The sequence below is a fragment of the Cervus elaphus genome, chromosome 19 (genome assembly GCF_910594005.1).
Source record: "Cervus elaphus chromosome 19, mCerEla1.1, whole genome shotgun sequence".
Classification (NCBI taxonomy): domain Eukaryota; kingdom Metazoa; phylum Chordata; class Mammalia; order Artiodactyla; family Cervidae; genus Cervus; species Cervus elaphus.
In genome coordinates this window covers 8253881-8273657 of record NC_057833.1, presented here as the reverse complement: position 1 = coordinate 8273657, position 19777 = coordinate 8253881, and the positions used below count along the sequence as shown (strand labels likewise).

General features: G+C 39.9%; 1 protein-coding gene across 1 annotated transcript in view; it reads right to left on the bottom strand.

Moving 5' to 3' along the window:
• The window catches only part of ARHGEF26 (Rho guanine nucleotide exchange factor 26), a 134089-nt gene that overhangs the window by 100410 nt on the left and 13902 nt on the right, over nucleotides 1-19777 (bottom strand). The window contains exons 5-6 of the mRNA XM_043875473.1: nucleotides 4906-4962; nucleotides 1517-1677 (exon numbers count right to left, since the gene is read on the bottom strand). Of these exons, the coding sequence (XP_043731408.1) occupies nucleotides 1517-1677; nucleotides 4906-4962 (218 nt within the window). The remainder of the gene's footprint in view (nucleotides 1-1516; nucleotides 1678-4905; nucleotides 4963-19777) is intronic.

Here is a 19777-nt window from a genome sequence, read left to right as displayed (position 1 = left end):
CATTTTGAAATCTGAACATCTATCAAACCAGGACACACCATCTAAGGCTCTTGTTTTGCTCTCTTCACTAAGAGGAGAAAGATTTTTCATTTCTCTTAACAAAATGGGCAAGAATGGTGCCCCCAAAAAAGCAATGGGCTGAACACAAGCAACGACTCAGGTCCTAAAAGAGGACTTTTCATGCTGCAGTGCGTGTCACCACCTGCAAACCACAGGCCTCTCTTCTCTAAGGTTCAACAGGTCCTCTGAACATGAATTTTTAAGTATCCACGTCAGACACAAGATTGCCAAGATCTTTTCTTGTGGCAGAATGTGGCTTCAGAAGTTGTGTAACTAGCATAAAATACTAGGAGCACTCACTGATCTGACCACGAATCCCATCTCTGCAGTAGCCCAAACTCACACACCAACCTGTTCATCACGGGACGTTCAATCCTGTAGTTCAAAAGGAAAATCTATCATACCTGCACACAGAGACGGAGCCAGGAATACGTTCGCATTACCATCACTGCCTACCTGGCTCTGCCCTAAAGTGACAAATGAACAATGTCCAGGCTCACAAAGGGTATTCACCCCCTGAGGCAGGTCCAGTCTTTGTGGACCCTGAAGACTATACAATTCGGAGGCCCTCTAAGAAGAAATCAGGCACTATCCCAAAAGATGCCCTTGCAAAGTAAGCAGCCTTGAAGCATAAGCTTCACAAGTGGAATGATAAACCCACCTTTGACTCAACCATAAAAACTGCCAATATTTGAACCATTTTGACCACCCAAAACAGCAACTTGGCACGCTCAATTTAGTACTGCTGCTCAAGGCTCCAGCACAGGCTACGTAGTTCCCTCAGGACAGAAGAGTTCAGAACTGAGGTACAGTGAAAATATAATAATAATGAAAGTTCTCCTGACAGTGCTCATGGAAAGTGAAACAGGGAAAACCTACAGAAATCATTATGGACACCACGACTTCACTTTAAAAATAATATATACACATCTTAAAAAGCAAGAGTGTGAAAATGTAAACAAATAATTTTTGTATTTAAATGTTATGATCATGAGTTACTTTTTTTCTTTTCCAACTAAATGTTGTTATATTACTGGCATAATTAAAGAGGAAAAATAAAAGGGATAAAGGGGAAGTAGGGAGAAAAACAAGGAATCCGGAGACCTCAGATACAAACGTCTGCTGTGTCGATTCACTATACACTTAGCATCTATTTACACGTCAGCAACTTGAAACAGACCTTAAAATTTACCTCAAGGGACAAAGATAAAAGCCAACTGAACAAATGAGAGGCCCCACACCTCTCCTGTTTAGAGAACCCAGGTGTTTGTTAGTAAGGGATGCTGCTGCTGCTGCTGCTAAGTCACTTCAGTCGTGTCCGACTCTGTGCGACCCCATAGACGGCAGCCCACCGGGCTCCCCCGTCCCTGGGGTTCTCCAGGCAAGAACACTGGAGTGGGCTGCCATTGCCTTCTCCTAGTAAGGAACGTCTAAAGGCCAATGAAAGCGAACTTACTTTTTGCTGGCCTCACAGACATCTGTAATATTGGAGAAAAGATGGTGACTCTCGGTCTTCGTCATCGTATCACTCAGCGCTTTAGAATTTTTAAACATTCGTATCAAGATCTCCAAACTGAGTAAATACGAGTGTTCAGAGGATATGACTTCAAAAATAGCCTGATAAGGAGGAAGAAGAAATGAGTTATTAATTCTTTCAATTAAAGAATTAAATTGAGCTTTCATAATTCTACTATAAGAATAACAGTATCTTTAAAAATGCAAAACTGTAAGTATAAAAAAAAAAAGTACATTACCAAACTACTGTCTTTATATAAGGCACATATACCCAAATTTTGAGAGGCAGAGTCACTGCCTAGAGTGTAAATAGGAAAAAATAAAAGCATTTGGCATCCTGAGGTCACGTTTTGCCAGAAGGCAGAGTCTCCGGGAGGAAGCTAGGGCAGGTCGTAAAACCTCAGGGTGACATTCATTAACCTTTGGGGTCATCTCCTCCACCCTGATTTCAAAGCATGCTGTTCTGGGACAGTAAAGATTTATGGACCTCCCTTGGGATTCAGAGACAATTTCTCACAAATCCATTTCTTCCCTCCCCTGTGGGTCCTTTCTCTCCCAGTGTTTTAATTCAACTAATCTGTAGTTAATATGAGCAAATATTCTGGGTGTATCAAGGAGCATGACTGGACCTACCCTCAAAAGGTTCTTATCAGCCACAGGAATTCTTTTATATAAACTTATACAATCGAAAGTAATTCTGTCCAATAAGCCACCCTCTCTGCTCTCCTCACTGTCTCAAGAAGGAGTGAAGGACCCTCAGCAGAAACTCTTGGTGTCAGGCACACAGAGGTGGTTCACCTGATAAGCCTTCATTAACAACGAAAAGCCAGCCCACGTATGTGGAGAGATACCAGCGCCCTGTGTAAGGAATTCATCTCCGGCCTTAACAACATCAGATTCTCCTAGAACGGCCAGGCAGAGAGAATTCCTCCTCAGGGAGGCGTGGTGAACATCCTCGCGGGCTTGAGATTCCCATCCTTCCTGGAGATCGTCCCTAATAACAGAGCCATCATCACCGTGGCCTCCAGGGCTCCTCCCCTTAGCGCCTGGCCGAGAGGGACCCAGAAGAGTCTCCTTATAAGAACTAATGCTCCAGCTGAGGTCAGGTGGGAGCCCTGCTGCTGGTAGGTGGGCCATACTCTGTAACACTTGGTAAATCAGGTCAGTGGTGCTAAGCTCATTGTTCACCTCTATTCTTAGCATCCATAATCATTTAGGTAAGTCTTACTTCAATGTGCTGATCTAGCCTTGGTTGTGTTCCAGGGACTGTAAGTGATATAACCATCTAATGATTATGTCATTAGATGTAAAGACAAGGACGTTAATGCGTTTCATTTAACTTGTATCTTGTGTGATTCTATTCAATTAATAAAATTATCCCCAGGAAACATAATACAGACTAAAGAAAGTTCACTCTTCCTGACCAAAAATAATGGATTTCAGGTTGTTGATGGATATGGTGCCTTGGAATGATTAAAAACCTTTCAAAGTAGAGGCTTTTGTAATCAAATCCAAAATGTGAAGATTCAAACAAAATGATGTGATAAACTATACAGAATAGATCACAGGAAAAGATGAGTACGTGGTAGTTTAACATAATACGTTTAATGTAATAACTTAAAACATCCTGCAATAGAAACATCAGCTACTTAAAGGAAAACCACATTAGACCTGTTAAATATCTATATAAGAGCAGAAATAAATCATAAGTAGATTTGCTATCATTAAATTTTTATATCACAAATATGAATAAATATTCTCAAAATGTAAGGGAAATGGGATAGATTTAAAAGAGAAGAAACATTCCAATGGGATCAGGACCCTGGAGAAGCTCTTGAGCTGTTTATGCCATAATGTTAACAGTTAAAAAAAAAAAAAGTGCCACCTACTGCCCATCATTAGGAGAACATACTTTCTTTAGAAGTATTTATGGAATGGAATACTATATAGTGGCTTGAATAAATGACCTAGGTTAATATGTTTTTACATGGATAAATCTCAAAAACAATGCTAAATGTAAAAAGCAGTCAACCGAAACACACGTTCAGAATCATATCATCTATCTACATCTTAACAGGCACACACAAACATATGTACATAAATAGATGTAATACATAACAGATGGATACACATTGATCCATAATTATAGTTATCTCCAGGGAGGAGAGGAAAGGAATGAAAGGAGGAGAATGTAAGACTTCTATTTTATTGAAAGTCATATTTTCTTTATAAAAATTAGAAAAATTATAAATGTAATAATTTTTAAAATTCTCTGTGATGTATACACCAATGTTATACACTATTCTGATTTTTTTTAAATAGTCCTATAATTCACCCTTATATTTTTGTGTTATTGCAAGCCAATGAAATAAGAAAGGGGTACTTCATGTCCTCTATGGAATTTATTTATATGCATGTATATGCCTAAGCTTATTTATCTCCAAACTCATATGCATAAGACAGAAGGAAAGTGCTTTGAGAACTTCAAAATATTATTACAATGAGCAATTTTCTTAAGCTGCATTTACTAAATTTCAAGTTATGAAACTATTGCTATCTGTTCTATTTTTTATTAAGCAAACTTGTGTTTTGGTATAATTTTAGATTTCTAGAAATCTTGCAAAGAGGATTTAGAGTTTTTCCACTATCATCCTTTTTCAGTTCCAAAATCTAATCAGTGTCTTTTCCATTTTTCAACATATTTCTTCCAGTGTAAATATTATACCTGGACTAGGTGCTTTGTTAAGTTAAAATGACATTTTGTTTTTAGTTTTTGTTTGCTTAATCGCTCAGTCATGTCCAACTCTTTGCAATCCCATGGACTGCAGGGTCCTCTGTTCATGGGACTTTCCAGGAAAGAATACTGGAGTGGGTAGCCATTCCCTTCTCCAGGGGATCTTCCTGACCCAGGGATTGAACCTGGGTCTCCTGCATTGCAGGAAAATTCTTTACAGTCTGAGCCACCAGGGACTAGATGCTTTGTTAAATTAAAATGACATTGGATATTTTAAATTTTCTCTTCTGGGAATTCACATATAATTTTATTTGACAATAATCACATAATGTTTTTGTAAAAAAAAAAAAGAAAAGAAAATGAATATGCTGTCAAAGGAAAATGCTCAACAAAACAGGCACCCCGAGAACCCTAAAGAATCTGCTTGGTAGAAAATATATCTTTTGGAACTTCCCTGGGGGTCCAGTAAGACTCTGTGCTCCCAATGCAGGGGACCGGGGTTCAGTTCCTAGTCAGGGAACTAGATTCCACAAGCTGCAACTAAGATCCAACACAGCCAAATAAATTAATTAAAATTCAAAAAAAAACCAAAATACCTCTTGTCGCTTTCTTTCCTCCTGGCTAACTGTCTGAGATAATCCATTTCTTTTCACCTAGAGTAAAAAGCAAAATAAAGTTGAGTTCATTTACTTTCACAAACAACTTCTTTATTATGTAAGGCATAATTCTATGCCCTTCAAATATGAATTAACTGCAAAATGCTGAATTCAGTACATATTAATTTTGAGTCTCATATTCCTCAGACGACATTTAATCACATTAATAAATTAGCATAGTACAACATTAAAGGAATGAAAAGTGTCTAGAACACTACCCAATGGGTTTGAGTTAATTTGCTCTGGTCTTAGTTCTGGCTATTCCTAAAATACTTAAGAAATTAATCTCCTAATTCATAAGTGAAGTCCCTGACAATAAAAGAAAGGAAGCCACTGCCCTAAGAGTTTACTGCTCAGAAACCCTGGTCAGTAATATGGTGTCCTTATTACATTGAAAGTGTAATTTTAACACTATGTGAACACTCTGTGAAAACAGAAACTCAATGGAACACCCATGCACTTTACAAAAACCCAATCAAACAAGAAAACACAGGCCTCTTGGCCCAATTTCAACAGGTTTTTTGGGTATATTTAATTTTGACAAATAAGGATGTTAATCTGATATTCTTCGATGAAGTAAGAGTACCTCCAAGAGCCAAGAATGCCAGCCCCATACTGGGAACAATGCAGTTGTGTCCCTGGTTGAATTCCGAAGTTCCTATCTCAACTGCACACATTTCTACTTCATTGCTGCAGTTCCTACCAAAATTCAGTCTCTGACTCAGAACAGAGGTTGAATTATGAACCCCATGAAGGCAGGACCTGGAGTCTCTTCTAATATACCTGGCCCTGAGTCCAGCACATGAAAGACATTCATGCTTTTCAGTTAAAGTTTAATAAACGAAAAGTAAGGCATGTACACAATACCAACCAATTAGATCTTGAATTTGACAGAAGAGCAGCAAAAAAGGAGAATGTCCTCCCCTCATGTGAAAAAGCAATAGCAATAAAATGTAACAGAGGTCTTCAAACGTTTTGCTATCTACTTCCTAAAAATACTAAAAAACCATGTTCCCTTAGACCCATTTTATGTTGACATTTCAAATTTTCATCCAAAATTTAAAGAATCTTAAAGACATATCTTCCTATTAATTGTAAATCTAGACATTTTAACCATGTGCTATCATATTCTTTTAAATGTATCTAGTGGAATATAAAAACCATGATGACAATATCCACCATCATCGATTTAAAACATATGGAGATTTTACATTATTCTTCTTTCTCCTTGAAAACCCATTTCTATGTCAATTTTCCCTCCAAATTTCCTGATATAATTCTGTGTCAGAGTATTTAATTAGTCACTCTAGCATATTTAGGGCATAGGTTTCTACATTTAATTTTCTAAAATTTCTTGTGATCAATGAGCTTTAAGTATAAAGAATCTTCTGTATTGTATAATCACTACAAACACCATTAATAATCCATAATCAAAATGATGCAATTATTTCCAATTTCAATGCATTAAGCACTAAAAGTAAAATTTTACTGAGAATGCAACTCTGAGTGAGATGGGGGTGGGGGTGTATGGTGGCTTCATTCAAGGAGGCTTTGCTGAAACCAATATTTCAAATTGACCCCATTTTATTTTGTGCTGTGATTTAACATGCTGACACAGGGCACCAAACACCAAGTAAGATTTGAGATGGGCTTTCTTTAGAAAAATGGCAAAAGGGGTAACTGTGAAAAGTGGAAATTGGACAACAAAATCTGGTGTTAACACTTTAACTGCAGATACACTCTCAGTTTTAGAGAAAAGAACGCCTAGGAATCAAGGATCTGGAAAATGGTCCCCCTTAAAACTATTCCTGCCCACCACCTCGCCTGGTCTTGCTGAATACAGGCATGTGATGTGTGCCCCAGTGTGAAGACCGCCGGTATACAGTTCTTCACATGGTGGGGTCAGGGAAATAAAGACACCTATATGTTACTGCCTTCAATCTGGTTGTTAGAAAAGATCATAGAGAGCAGTACAATAGCATAGAAAGAGTCCTAAGTCAATAGTAAAATCAACAATCATTTACTGACTGCCAGGAAATATGCCAAGTATTTTATATCCCTGTGATCACTGAATCCTCAGAAAAACTCTAAAAAGCCAATACTATTCTTATGCCTATTTCACAGACAGTAATAACAACTACGACTTAGGATTCCAGATCACATAACTAACAGAAAGGAAGGCCAGGATCCTCATCCAGGCGTACCAACTCAAGGGCTGCCGCTCTTAATCATGATATTATCAGGGACAGGGGACCCCCAGTTTTCCATGAAGGCACCTTACTTCTAAGGTTGGGTGACTGTCACTAATGATGATCCCTTCTAACGCCAGGTCTGCACCAAATCTCCACATGTTTGTTGTCATCGCACATATCATGGGATGTTCTCAGCCTTATCTACCATGCTGACACTGGGCCAGCCTGTCAGCAAGAATTCATGGTTAAAAAGGCTTCTTCATACATTTTAATAAGGGAGGAGACTGGCCAAAAGAATGAAACCATTCAGAGCTGCTCCCATTTGGTTAACGTTGAGCAGGAATTTCACAGGATTTCCTGCCTGACTCAAAGCCCAGCAGATCAATATCCTGGCGCTGTGCCCACAGTCTCGGCAGGTGATGTCACCAGCAAGGATTTCCATGCCACCAGTATCTGCATCCACGGCTACTACTGAGTTCAAACACAGAAATCTTAAGGGGAAGAAAGTAAAGCATGTGGGCTTAGAGACCTACCCAGATACAGCTAGGTCACTGAGGGATTAAGAGTACTTCATCCTATCCAAAAGAAAAAAAAAAAAATCCCCAGCTAAAGTAGTTGCCCTTCTGAGGGAGAAGAGAAGGTAGTTTTGAAAAAGGCAAAGCACTCATACATAGACTTTCACCAACACTAATAAAAAATGATCAAACATTCCTTTAACCAAGAAGTCATCAATTAGAAACCAGTAGCCCACACAGAACTGACCGATAAAGAAAACAAAAGGTTCTAAAAGTACATTCTTGGGTTATAATTAAGAAAACGGGCACATTCAAGGATCCAGAAGGCCAAGTCTGGAGTTATGACAAGCCGGCTCTACCTGGCTGACTGCCAGACCACTGCTTGGGGCCCGGCTGGACGGGTTCTTCTCCCGAGCCAAGAGGAAGCTTTTTGTCCACCTGAGATCTTCCACATGCAACTCTAAATTACACAGTGCCTAAGAGCAGGTGCCTGGAGGCCGAAGATCAGAGCGGGCAAGAGGACTTCAGAGACCGAAGAATGTGGAAAATGAAACCAGAAAAAGAAGGGTAGAGGGGATATATAAGAGGGCCCCACAGAGACTGGCAGGAGACAGGTGGGAGAAAACTGGGAGAATGAAAACACAGCAAAATGTCAAGTGGAAAGAAACAAGGAAGGAAGGGGGACGAAGGGAGAGAGGGAAACAAAAGAAGGACAAAGGCTGTGTGCAACGATTTTAATAGTATGTTATCTCTGGAAATTTTCTATTCAAAACCAGTGACCTATTACTAAACCGAAGTAAAAATCACTGGTAAGCCCAGGCTTTTCTTTTGCACAAGCACACAAATATGTGTATAAAACATATGTTTACAATAAAACCTACAGTTTTTACATTTACATGTTTCTGCAGTTTGCACACTTTTGCTAAGAGAATTAAAATATCAAGTTTATCACATTTCTCCAAGTGTTCTCCCTGTTTCCACCAGTGGAAAAGATGATACACCAGCTTCCAAAACGGGATTCCTATTCTGTCATCTAAAAGGAAAGAAACTAAATCACACAGGCTCTTTTTTAAAACTTTTTACATATGTATCTTGCAGTGGAGGTTCCAGCCCAGCACAAACATTCTGCCAAGCAACAAGCTTTCCAGCTCCCTTCTGACCTCACTAGAACTTGCTCATTGCTTTAAATTTCCTATTCAACTATATCATCAATAAGTACAGTTACAAATGTAGTTGAATGAAACATTAAGAGCTACACTCCGTTTGAGGTTCTTGATTTTGTACAATCTAACTAATTCACAAAACCGTTCAAATCTTGCCATGGCAGATTCTACACTCTTAGGAGAACATGTGAATATATGTCAATATTTATTTGACATATAATGACATATATTCAAATAAAAATCAATACAAATTAATTCAAATAAAACAAGACTGTAGCCCACAACTACAGTTCTGACATATGTTAAAAAATATGAACATATATTATGTGACCTGTCAAGGTAGTGAATGCAGGGAACTCACTAATCTCATAACAGTTCTAAATTCATAATTATAAATTATATTTTTACTGCTGTAATTGGTATTAAAATTCTCCACCTATGATTTTTTTGTAATCAACATATTTTCCATGTTCAAAAGAGACAAATTAACAATTGGCTAAAACTAATAAAGAACAGTAGGAGATACTTCATCAATGGATATACTGTCTAACTGGCTCCAAGATATAGTTTTTGAAATTTAGGGTAAACTCCCCAAAGGATAGATCCAAAAGTTACTCCACCTAAAACTGATATCAAGTTAGTCTGAGAAAGACAAATATCGTATGATATGACTTATATGTAGAATCTATAAAAATTATATAAATGAACTTATTTACAAAATAGAAACAGATTCACAGACATAGAAAGCAAACTTATGGCTACCAAATGGGAAAGGAGAGATAAATAAGGAACTTGTGATTAACAGGTGCATACTTCAACATAGAAAACAAATAAACAGCAAGGAGCTGATATATAGCACAGGGAACTATACTCAGTACTTTATAATAACCTATATGGGAAAAGAATCTAAAAAAGAATAGATATATGTATATATACAACTGAATGACTTTGCTCTACACCTGAAACATGACACTGTAAATTGACCATGCTTCATTTTTTTATGATTAAAAAAATAAACAAAATGGATGCCAATTTCCTTCGTGATCCTTTGCAAGCCTGAGCTTGTTAGATGACTATCTCATGAAGGAACAAGCAGGCTTCAGGTAGTAATTCCACTTCTGCACTCATCACAGCTACAGGTGATTTCACCTTATGAAAAGCTGTCTTAAGGAAACCTAGGCAATGTTCCTTGGCCTCTGACGCCGCTGACTACAGAAGGCAGTAAAAGCCGGGTTCTCTAAGTTTCCAACAGAATCCTGAGGTTGCCATGTGTAACTAAGCCTATCCAGAGCATAGAGCCTGCCCTCTAACTGTGTACAGAGCCAAGAGGAATTACCCCAGTCTCTAGGCTGCTCGGATCATTTTCTATGGGGTAAACAGGGATATGACCTCAGGCCCTCTATGACTTGACATTGTTTCTATACAGATAAGATGGGTGCACATTCTTTCTCTTTTTCCCACCAGCCAAAGTAACTAGAACAGGAGGGCCTGCAAAAGACTGACGACCAAAGAAGCTCAGAAAAGTAGTCAATTAAAAATGAGATCAGATATTTTAATCCAAGTTCACTCAGGCTCCATAAAGCACTGATGTCCACTGAATACCCACAAGAGCTAAGACCTTCAAACTTAGAGTTACCCATTCGCAGAAAACCAGCTGGTTTATTCATGCCTCCTGGTGACCTGCTATTCATGGGCTTCTATTCTGGAGAGTTCAAGTGGGAAGAGAATGAATTGCAAAGTAAAATTATACCACGGCACACAATCACTCCTAGGTCCCTTTCTACAGACTTAATACAAATTGAACAGTCCCGGAATTTCCACTGAGTTAAGACTTCTTTCACTTCAACAACATGGGAACAGCAGCTCGCTGAGAGTATGCTTGAGGTTCCTATAATGAAAAATCTGCCATGGGCCTGAAACTGTCTTCTGAAAGTAGCCCCCAGGGTTGTCTCAGGCCCCGCCTCATCCACTGAGAAATCACTGGGATACGGTCCTCCTAAGCAACAAGCTGCTGTAGAACACCCACACCAAGGGCCCGAGATCCAGACGACCAGAGATGAGATAACCGAGGTCAAGACGGGGACGGTGCGGTATTTTTCAGGAGAAACAGGTACATAGATCACTATTTTTTAGAATAATGAGAAGTAGAAGACAATGGCCCATTTAATAAATCATATGCTTAATTTAAAAAGATCTCCAGTGACATGCCAGGAATCTCATCATTTGTTCAAAAAACCAGAGCTCCTCTCTTATCTACTGTTGTTAAACTTAAAACAGTAAAATTCCATAATCTTAAAACTATAAATTCTATCAACTTAAAACCGAAAATTCTATAATTCTCACCAAAATTCTTGAATCTCAAGAAACAGTAAGCTCTGCCAGCCTCCCAGAGGTAACCTCGCGTCTGCTAAAACTGTGGCGAACTCAGATAAGGCAAGGCAGGGCTCGGGGCTTTGACCTGGAAATGGCCTGGGTCACCCTCTAGAGTCAGAGCCAGGATTCCCGACTGAGTCCCAGTTACTTCAATACAGATAGGAGGCAGAGAGTACAGACCACAAACAGCAAGGTCATTAAATAAACTTCTGTGCCTTGTAGAATTTAGGAGACAAGAACGCATGTGTTACTTTGTAGCCGGCCCCTGTAAACCAGTATCCTTTATTTAGCCAAGACCTGATTCAGAGTTCTGGTTGGTTCCTCTTGTATTTCTCCAACTTCTGATGTATCCAATGCTTACCATGTACCAGGCACTGTTCTTCCCATGCATCTAAACCTTCTAACAATACCACAAGAAATGCATTACTATCGCTATTTTACAAATAAGAAAACAGAGACACAGGAAAGTTGTCATCGTGAGCCCTAACAAGTGGTCAAGCTGGTATTCAACTCAGGCATGCCTGCTGCCCACAAGGACAATTTCTTTACCACCGCGGTGCACTGCCTTCTCACACTTCTGAATTTCTTCGAGGTGTGCGTGACCCGCAGCTACCCTTCCTTTAAACTAAGGTCCTCCCCTTGGATACCTCAGAAACTGCATCCCCAAATGAATTCTCAGCTCTTGCTCCAGAAAAAGCTAAGCTGTTGGCAGGGTGCCTGGCAATTTAACTTGTTGATTAGTCCTGACATCCGTGGAATCTCCACAAATTCCTCTCTTTGACTTGTGGCTCTCAATACCATTCACTCCCCTGCAGGCTACTGAGCCTGGACCCAGGTGGACTCAGTCTCTATCCCCCAGTGAGAGAGAAGCCCACTTCTGCTTTTTCTATCAGCAACCAAGGGGAGAAAATGAGATCAGGGCATACATGAAAAGCTAATGTCACAGAAGTAAGATAAAAAGGAAAACTGGTTTTAGGGGGACAAGGCAATTCTATAAAATTATTTCATAAAAGATGAGCAGTTTTTAAAATTGGAATATTTAATAAAATACTGAGGAAGAGACCAGACTAATAATGATGGTGAACAGTGGCGAGAGGCGGGAATGATGGTAAAACCATAGCAATTTTTAGTCTTGCTGTGTTAGGTTTTGTAATAAGGTGAATGCACCTGCATTACCTTCATAATTCAAAAATGGCTATTGCAAAGAACTTAATTTACATTTTGAATTTTAAATTGGAATATTAAGAACAAACTGATGACTAACTAAGGGGAATTGGTTAAAAGAACCAAACTAAAAAAAAAAAAAAAAAAAAAACTACCTATTTGATGAAATATAAATATGGGCTTTACAAAGGTTGTTATGGAAGAAAGTTTAATGACATGAAAAGTCATTCACAATGTTGTTAAGAGGGAAAAAATGGGTTAAAAAACAGCAGGTTTAATGGTGAGCAAATATTTACAACATTATTAAATGGAAAATGTGAGCAATAAGGCAATATTATTTTATTAATTTTTGCTTAAAGGAAGAGGAAAATTCTAAATACACATTAAGAAAACAAAAAAAGTCTGAAAAGTTATATACCAAAGTATCAACAGTGACTACATGGGAAGGATTTCAAACAATTTTTATTTTCTTCTTTTTATCTATTGGTACTTTTTTATTTTTCGCTAATAAACATCTCTTAGCTTTGGAATTAAAGCATTGCTTTTAATAAAAACTAAGTTTCAAAGTCTTCTCTCAAAAAAAGAAACAAAGCAAGTAGGGGAGGCAAATGGCACTGTGAAGAGATGCCAATAATACCCGCATTTCTTCGTTGCTGCCCACAGGAAAGCTCCTGAGAGGTAACCATTCGCAGACAAAAGCAGCTCAGATAAAGGCAGGCGATGAGAAAGGTTTCGGTCCAGCCCAAACCAGGCGGTGGCTTATGAGGCGGTGCTGACAGTGAGGGATGACAGGCAGGCGCGCAGATGGGGGAGCAGAGGACAGGGCTGGAGGTGCGGAACTGCCGATGAAGCCGATGATGACACGGCTGAAGGCGTGAGTCGGGAGGGGCTGACGAAGGCAGCACAGGTCTGAGGGGCCCTTCTTGCAGAAAAGGACACCTGTTTATAGAGCAGGTGCCAACATCTTTGTTGCCATTCTGCTTTTGCTTGTTATTTTTGTCAAGTGGCAGAAGGGTAGGAATGATCACCTCCAAACAGTAAATTCCTTAGAACAACACTGACACTGAAGTGAGCCTCTTAGATTCGCAACACAATCTAAACTTGAGCAAAACTCGTTTCGGAAAAGTGGGTACTAAAGTGAACTGATGTTTTACGTGCAATGTTCAAAGCATGCCATGATCCCACTGGGCAGGAATTGCCTTATTATATGGAGGAGATCTGAGAAACAGGCTTAGAATTACCAATATTCTCCCGTTTACCTATACCTCAAGTTTCATTTTCAATTCAATCACTCAAGCAATTATTTTACACTTCTGTTGTTTTTATTTTCAACTCTTGGCCCATCTAGCCCATCGAGTTTTAGTCATAACCTCTAGGGAGCACTTTCCTGGCCTTTACTGCTTTCCATGACATCTATCCATGAAATCTATCCATGACATTTCTGCATTTTGCCCTACATTCTTTCAGAAACATCACTTAGACCTTTCATTTCTATTGCCTCCTAAACCAGCTTCTAAGTTCCCACAGAGTAGGTGCTGGCTTCAGGTTTGTTTTGTTTGCCCCATTTGCCCCGATGCAGTGGAACACGTATGAATTTCGGAGTCAGACACTAGCGTTTTCAGACTACAAACTTCTCATCACTTAGTGAACAGCAAAATAAAGCCCCCAAATTTCTTCTGCTTGTCATCCACGTCAGGGTAACAAAACAGAAAGGACAGGACGGAAAATACCATAGTGCACTGTGTGTATTAAGGGTATTAAGTGCACTGTGAAGCTTTTGTTTGAGGTACACAGACACGCACACCCATGAACATACATACTAGGTTATAAGTAAAATGTATTTCTCATTATGTTAAGCTACCGATACCGACCATGGTTGCAGGATAACTCCACCATGTGTGTAAATTTCCACTAGATACGTCAGTCATGTCACTTTACACTCTCATTCACACATGAAAGAAAAGCTGTCCTACTCAGATTCCGCAGAAGCAGCAGTCAGATTTCTCATCATGTGGGGGGTCAAAACGGATTGGAACAGGGCTGGTTAAGCACTGATCAAATAACAGTAAATGTTTAAATGACCTATTTAAGTGTGTGTTGGGGGGGGTGCAGAATTAGTGTCTAAGTCTACATGATTATCTCTTAAGAAACTCAACAGGTAGCTACCCATGGAAAGCTAAAATGGTAACATTTTACCTCCTCCGGCCAGGACCATGCTAGGTAACCTCAAGTCTAAGTTACAAGATCTCAGAAACTTTGAGTGTGTAGGAGCTCTCAGGAGAGCAGACAGACCAGGCAAAAAGGGAAAATGAGAAGACAGCCAACAGGCCATTTCTGAGATGGAGTCATATTATTGGCCAAGTACCTGATGGAAATGCGGTTTCTGCTCTTTCAGGGCCCTAGGTACATGTCTGTTATTTTGACAAACTTGAAAGGCTCTGTTCCAGGTAACCTCAAGACCATAAGAAAAACAGTAGGAGAGGAACCATATTTGTCATCTCAGAGCCTCAGCTGCCTCAATATATGGTGGAGAAATGGCCTCCACCCTCATGGTATTGTCACAAGGATGATACAAGCTGAGTGAAATGACCCAGTCCAATCCCTGCAGTACAGTATTCTCTGCAAGTCCTGGGTTAATACTTCACCTACATGTAAAAAAATTAATTTCATGATGACCCAGTGACAGGTCCCAGGGCTACATCCACCCTGCAAGTCAGCCTCCAGCCTGCCTGCTCACACCGAGACAGCTGAGTGTGCGTTCAGCAGACAGCAGCCGTAAACCTTTGTCTGTCATACCAGAAGCAGGGTGTCCTGCTGTTCCAAACGGGAACTGTTCCATTTTTATTATTGCAGTCAGATGAGTAGTCGAGTTTATCTCCTACACCAAAGGGGAAAATAATCTGCAATTTCCTTTCACTGGCAACAATACTTCCTTCTGCAGAAGCTGTCCACTGGCTATATAGTCCTTATGCCCCCAAATAACAGATATACAGGTTAACAAATGCCAAAATGACCCTAAGACAGAAGAGTACAGATAAATCATGCAGAAAATCAACAGGCTTTAAGTATTCTGGATAAATCAAACAAATTTAGAAACAAACTTTTAAGCACTAGCTCCATATTTATAGATTCAGTAGTCATTTCGATGGTGACAATTTCTCTATTCAATCATCAAGGAGACAAATCACTCTGTGGATGTGGAATGGCCCCTTCACTGGACCGAGAGAAGAGACACCACAAGGGGACATCTTAAGGTCAAGAGGGCAAACACAAGAATCTGATGATTTCCACAAGCCCAAGTTTAGTATTATAGAGCTCTTCCCCGTAGTTATTCAGAACTCCTCAAGCAACTGAGCTGGGACTTTCCCTGGTGGTCCAGTGGTTAAGAACCCACCTTACAATGCAGGGGACATGGGTTCAATTCCTGGTCGGGGAACTAAGATCCTACATGCCGTGGAGCAACTAAGCCCGAGGACCACAACTACTGAACCCGCATACCACAACTAGAGTTCATGAGCCTCAGCGAAAGATCCCACATGCCACAACTGAGACCAAATGCAAAAAATACATAAAAAAGTAAAGTAAAAGTCACTGAGCCTGCTTTCCTCTTACTTAATTACACTGTATTCCTACAGACTCCTACTGTTCTTAAATGCATCTCATCCACCTCCCCAAAAGACATTATCAAGTGGAGGACAAGGCTGTAATTTAATTTGATCTCATAGTATGCAAACACCTAACTTAGGTAATTTTAAACTATGAAGATACCAAATTTCCTAATGTATCAAAGACATTTGTTAAATCCAGGATGTAGCCAAGAAAACATCAATAACTTTCCTTTTAAAAGAAAAATTAAAAACAGCCTCCACTAGTCCCTAAATAGGAAACTTTCTGGCTATTTTAACTGCTGGGTAGCTTTCTGTTATTTTCACTTATGGGATTAGGCTTTGTCTTCATTCATTCACTCATAAATTCATCACAGATTTACTGTAAGCCTACTGTAATTCAGGCACTGTTTCATGTGCTAGGGATATAATAGAGAATACAATAGACAAAAATCTGCCTTCATGCAGTTTTCATTTCAGTGGGAAAATATGGACAATTAACAAGAAAAGTAAATCACATAGTATGTGAGAGGGGTAAGTGTCAGGAAGAGGATAAGAGAAGATGAGGAGGCGGTAGTGAAAGAGTCGTGTGTACGTTGAGGAGACAGCAAGTGCAAAGGTCCTGAGGCAGAGTGCACCTCACACAGAAGGAACATCCGCATAACTGAGCAACAAGCAAGACAGAGATGCAAGAGAGGAGCTCAGAAGAGTAACCAGGGGCCAGGACACACAGTCTCACTGGTCTCTGTAAGGCTTGGTCTTTACTTTTAGTGGAGTTAAGAAATCACTTAACACTTCAGAAAAAACAGGATGTCTTAGTACACTGTAATAGGGTCACAAATCAACAATATAACTACATAGCTGCTGTACGGAGAGGAGACCAACAGGCACAGAGGAAGACGCGGGGAGCTGAGCTGGGAAGCACAGGGGACAATGCCCCTCCGTGTTGACAGAATGGCAGCCGCAAAGCAGCTCTATTCTGAAGGTACAGGCAACAGGCTTTGCACCAAATTGGAAGCAGGTTATGGGAGAAAGAGAGGTGTGAGGAACGGCTCCAAGGGTTTTGATCTTCAAGACTGGAAAAAGGAGTCATTATTTGCTGAGAAAAAGAAGAGATTGTGAGAGAAGCTGATTTGGGTGGGAGAGAAGGGAGTGATCAGAAGTCAACTTTTGGACAGGTTAACTTTGAGATGCTGGCTAGATACCAGAAATGAAGTTGGAGATCCTTGTCTGACGCTCAAGGAAAGGTCCAGTCTAGAGACAGAAACCCGGAGATCGTCAGAGGCAGAGGATCCATTTAAAGCCACAAGACAAGGAGCAATCAGCCTGGGAGTGCAGATCAGGGAGGAGCCCCAAAGATGGAGCCTTGGGACTCCCAACCATTAATGATGGGAAGAATGAGGACTCACAAGGAGATCAAGAAGCTCCAGGTGCACTGACTTGATCTCAAATCCCCTGACCCTCTATCCTCAAAGGGTCTGTGTACGTGATGTTTCCCTGCCTGGGACTCCTCCACCCTGCACCCACCCCCTCCAACAACAACTCTGACCCGACATGTATCTGGCAGCTGATCAGATGGCAGCTCTCGTCACCTTCTTTGCCACCTTCCCTTGACTGACAGCAATATGCCCAAACAGATGCCCTTCCCCGCAGGGTCTCAGAGCAGCACAAGCCCATCCTTCACGGCAGTCACACAGCAATTCTGCATGTATTTAGGGGGTTATTTGGTGTCTGTCTTACCAGTTAGGGTGTCTGCAAGGACATGAACGCAGGGTGGGGTCTGTTTGTACTCCATCACCAGTGTCTATAACAGGGCCCTTCATAAAGAATAGGGGAAGGAAGGAATCCTTGATCAACCTCTCATCAATTTTCTGTTAAATGAAATAAGACCTCTTTGTGTGGGTCCCAGGTCAAGGTTTGCAGTTGAAACATCTCCTTTTGTACTTATGCCAACCAAAATAAAATACCCTTGTGCTCATGTCCTCCCACGTTCTTGGAGCACCTGTCTCTTCTGCCCCCTACCTCCCCTTGGGGCCTCAGGCATACACATCCATTTTCACAACCCATTGTTCTCCCCAAAGAATCAATAACATAAATATTGGCACATAAATTAGTATACTCATTGGCTCTTACTTAGCTCCAACCAGAATATTTTTTTTTTCAATCTCTATATATTTTCTAGAAAGGGTTATATAGTTCAAGTTCCACTATCACTATAATTCAGAAAAAAAGCCATTTCTAATAGTGATATGAACAATATGAAATGCACTAAGCTATACTGATGTGTCCCCAGTATTTGGAGATAAAAGAAAAAACACTCCCAAACTGGAACTGAAAAAAACAAAACCAAAAATTATAAACACACACTTCAAACATAAACGTGTGTGTACATTTTTCTAAAGAGAAGGTCGGTGGCTCACAGCTTTTATCAGATTCTCAAAGCAGATAACAGCCCCCCAAGAAAAGAAAGATGACAAAATGCATATCCATCCTACAGACTAACAAAGAGACTAGAAAAAATACTGAAAATCATCATGTATAGACATGAATTAAGACACATTGTTCAGGAAAAAAGCAAGTTTTAATATATGCACAGGCTTCCTTGGTGACTCAGTGGTAAAGAACCCACCTGCCAATGCAGGAGACTTGAAAGACATGGGTTTGACCCCTGGGTTGGGAAGATCCCCTGGAGTAGTAAATGAACTCCAGTATTCTTGCTGGACAGAGAAGCCTGGTGGGCCACAGTCCATGGGGTCGCAAAGAGTCGGACACAATTCAGTGACTAAACAACAGCCAACAATATCTGCACAGTATATTGTTTATGTAAGTACATATAATCTTTATTTTTTCTCCTTAAATGTATATACATGGATTTTGAGAGCAGTGTTACCAAATTGAGAAGGGTATTGCCTAGAGAGAAAGGGAAAGAGACTGGGATTGCAGATATGATCAAGAGAGACTTTGGTCTTATCTGAAATGTTTTTTTTTTTTTTCATGGAGAATGTGTTATGTATTGCTTATATAGTCAAAATCAGCTTTCAAAAATGTTAAGGGAATGCCTTAATTTAATTGTACTCAAATGGCAAGAGTGTAGCTCTGTCCTTGCCTCAGGCTAAGCAGACCCCAGCTCCAGCCCTCTTGGCTGGACCAGGATCTCTGCTGGGGGTCTCAGGTCTGAAGCACACAGACCTCCAGTTCTGTTTATAAAGACACAAACACCCTAGGAGACCTGATGTCCAACTTAAAAGCTGGCACCAGTACACGCCTAAAGCCCTGACTGATTACACGGTGAGTACTGAAAGTAAGGCAGACATGAAAAATGCGAACTTTTTTCTATTTTTATAAACATAAAAGACAGATATGATAAAAGGCATTAATCACCATTTAAGTTAAAAAAAAATAAGTTTATGAGGCTGCTGTGTTGCAAAAATGTAAATGGAAAATTCTATGACTGAAGAGATTATTTTAAGCAGCAAGTCACTGAACGACTGAAAATTAATTCAGACAAGTGTGAAAACGTAAGGGGAAACGATGAAATTTTCAATGACCTCTAAATACTTTAAGCATTTCTGCAAGCAGAAGGATATTCAGGTTTATTACATCTGCTGAGTTGTGATTTTCAGTAGAAAACTGTCTGTCTTTTACAATAAACATGGTGTAAATTCTAAAAGAATAAGTCCCACCAGATGGAACTGCTAAGACTCCAAAGTGTGTTATACTATAAGTATCATGAAATTATAATCAAATAGCCAGTTTTCAAATTGTCCTTTCTCGTTCTGCAGTTCCAGAAAGTCGTCCAG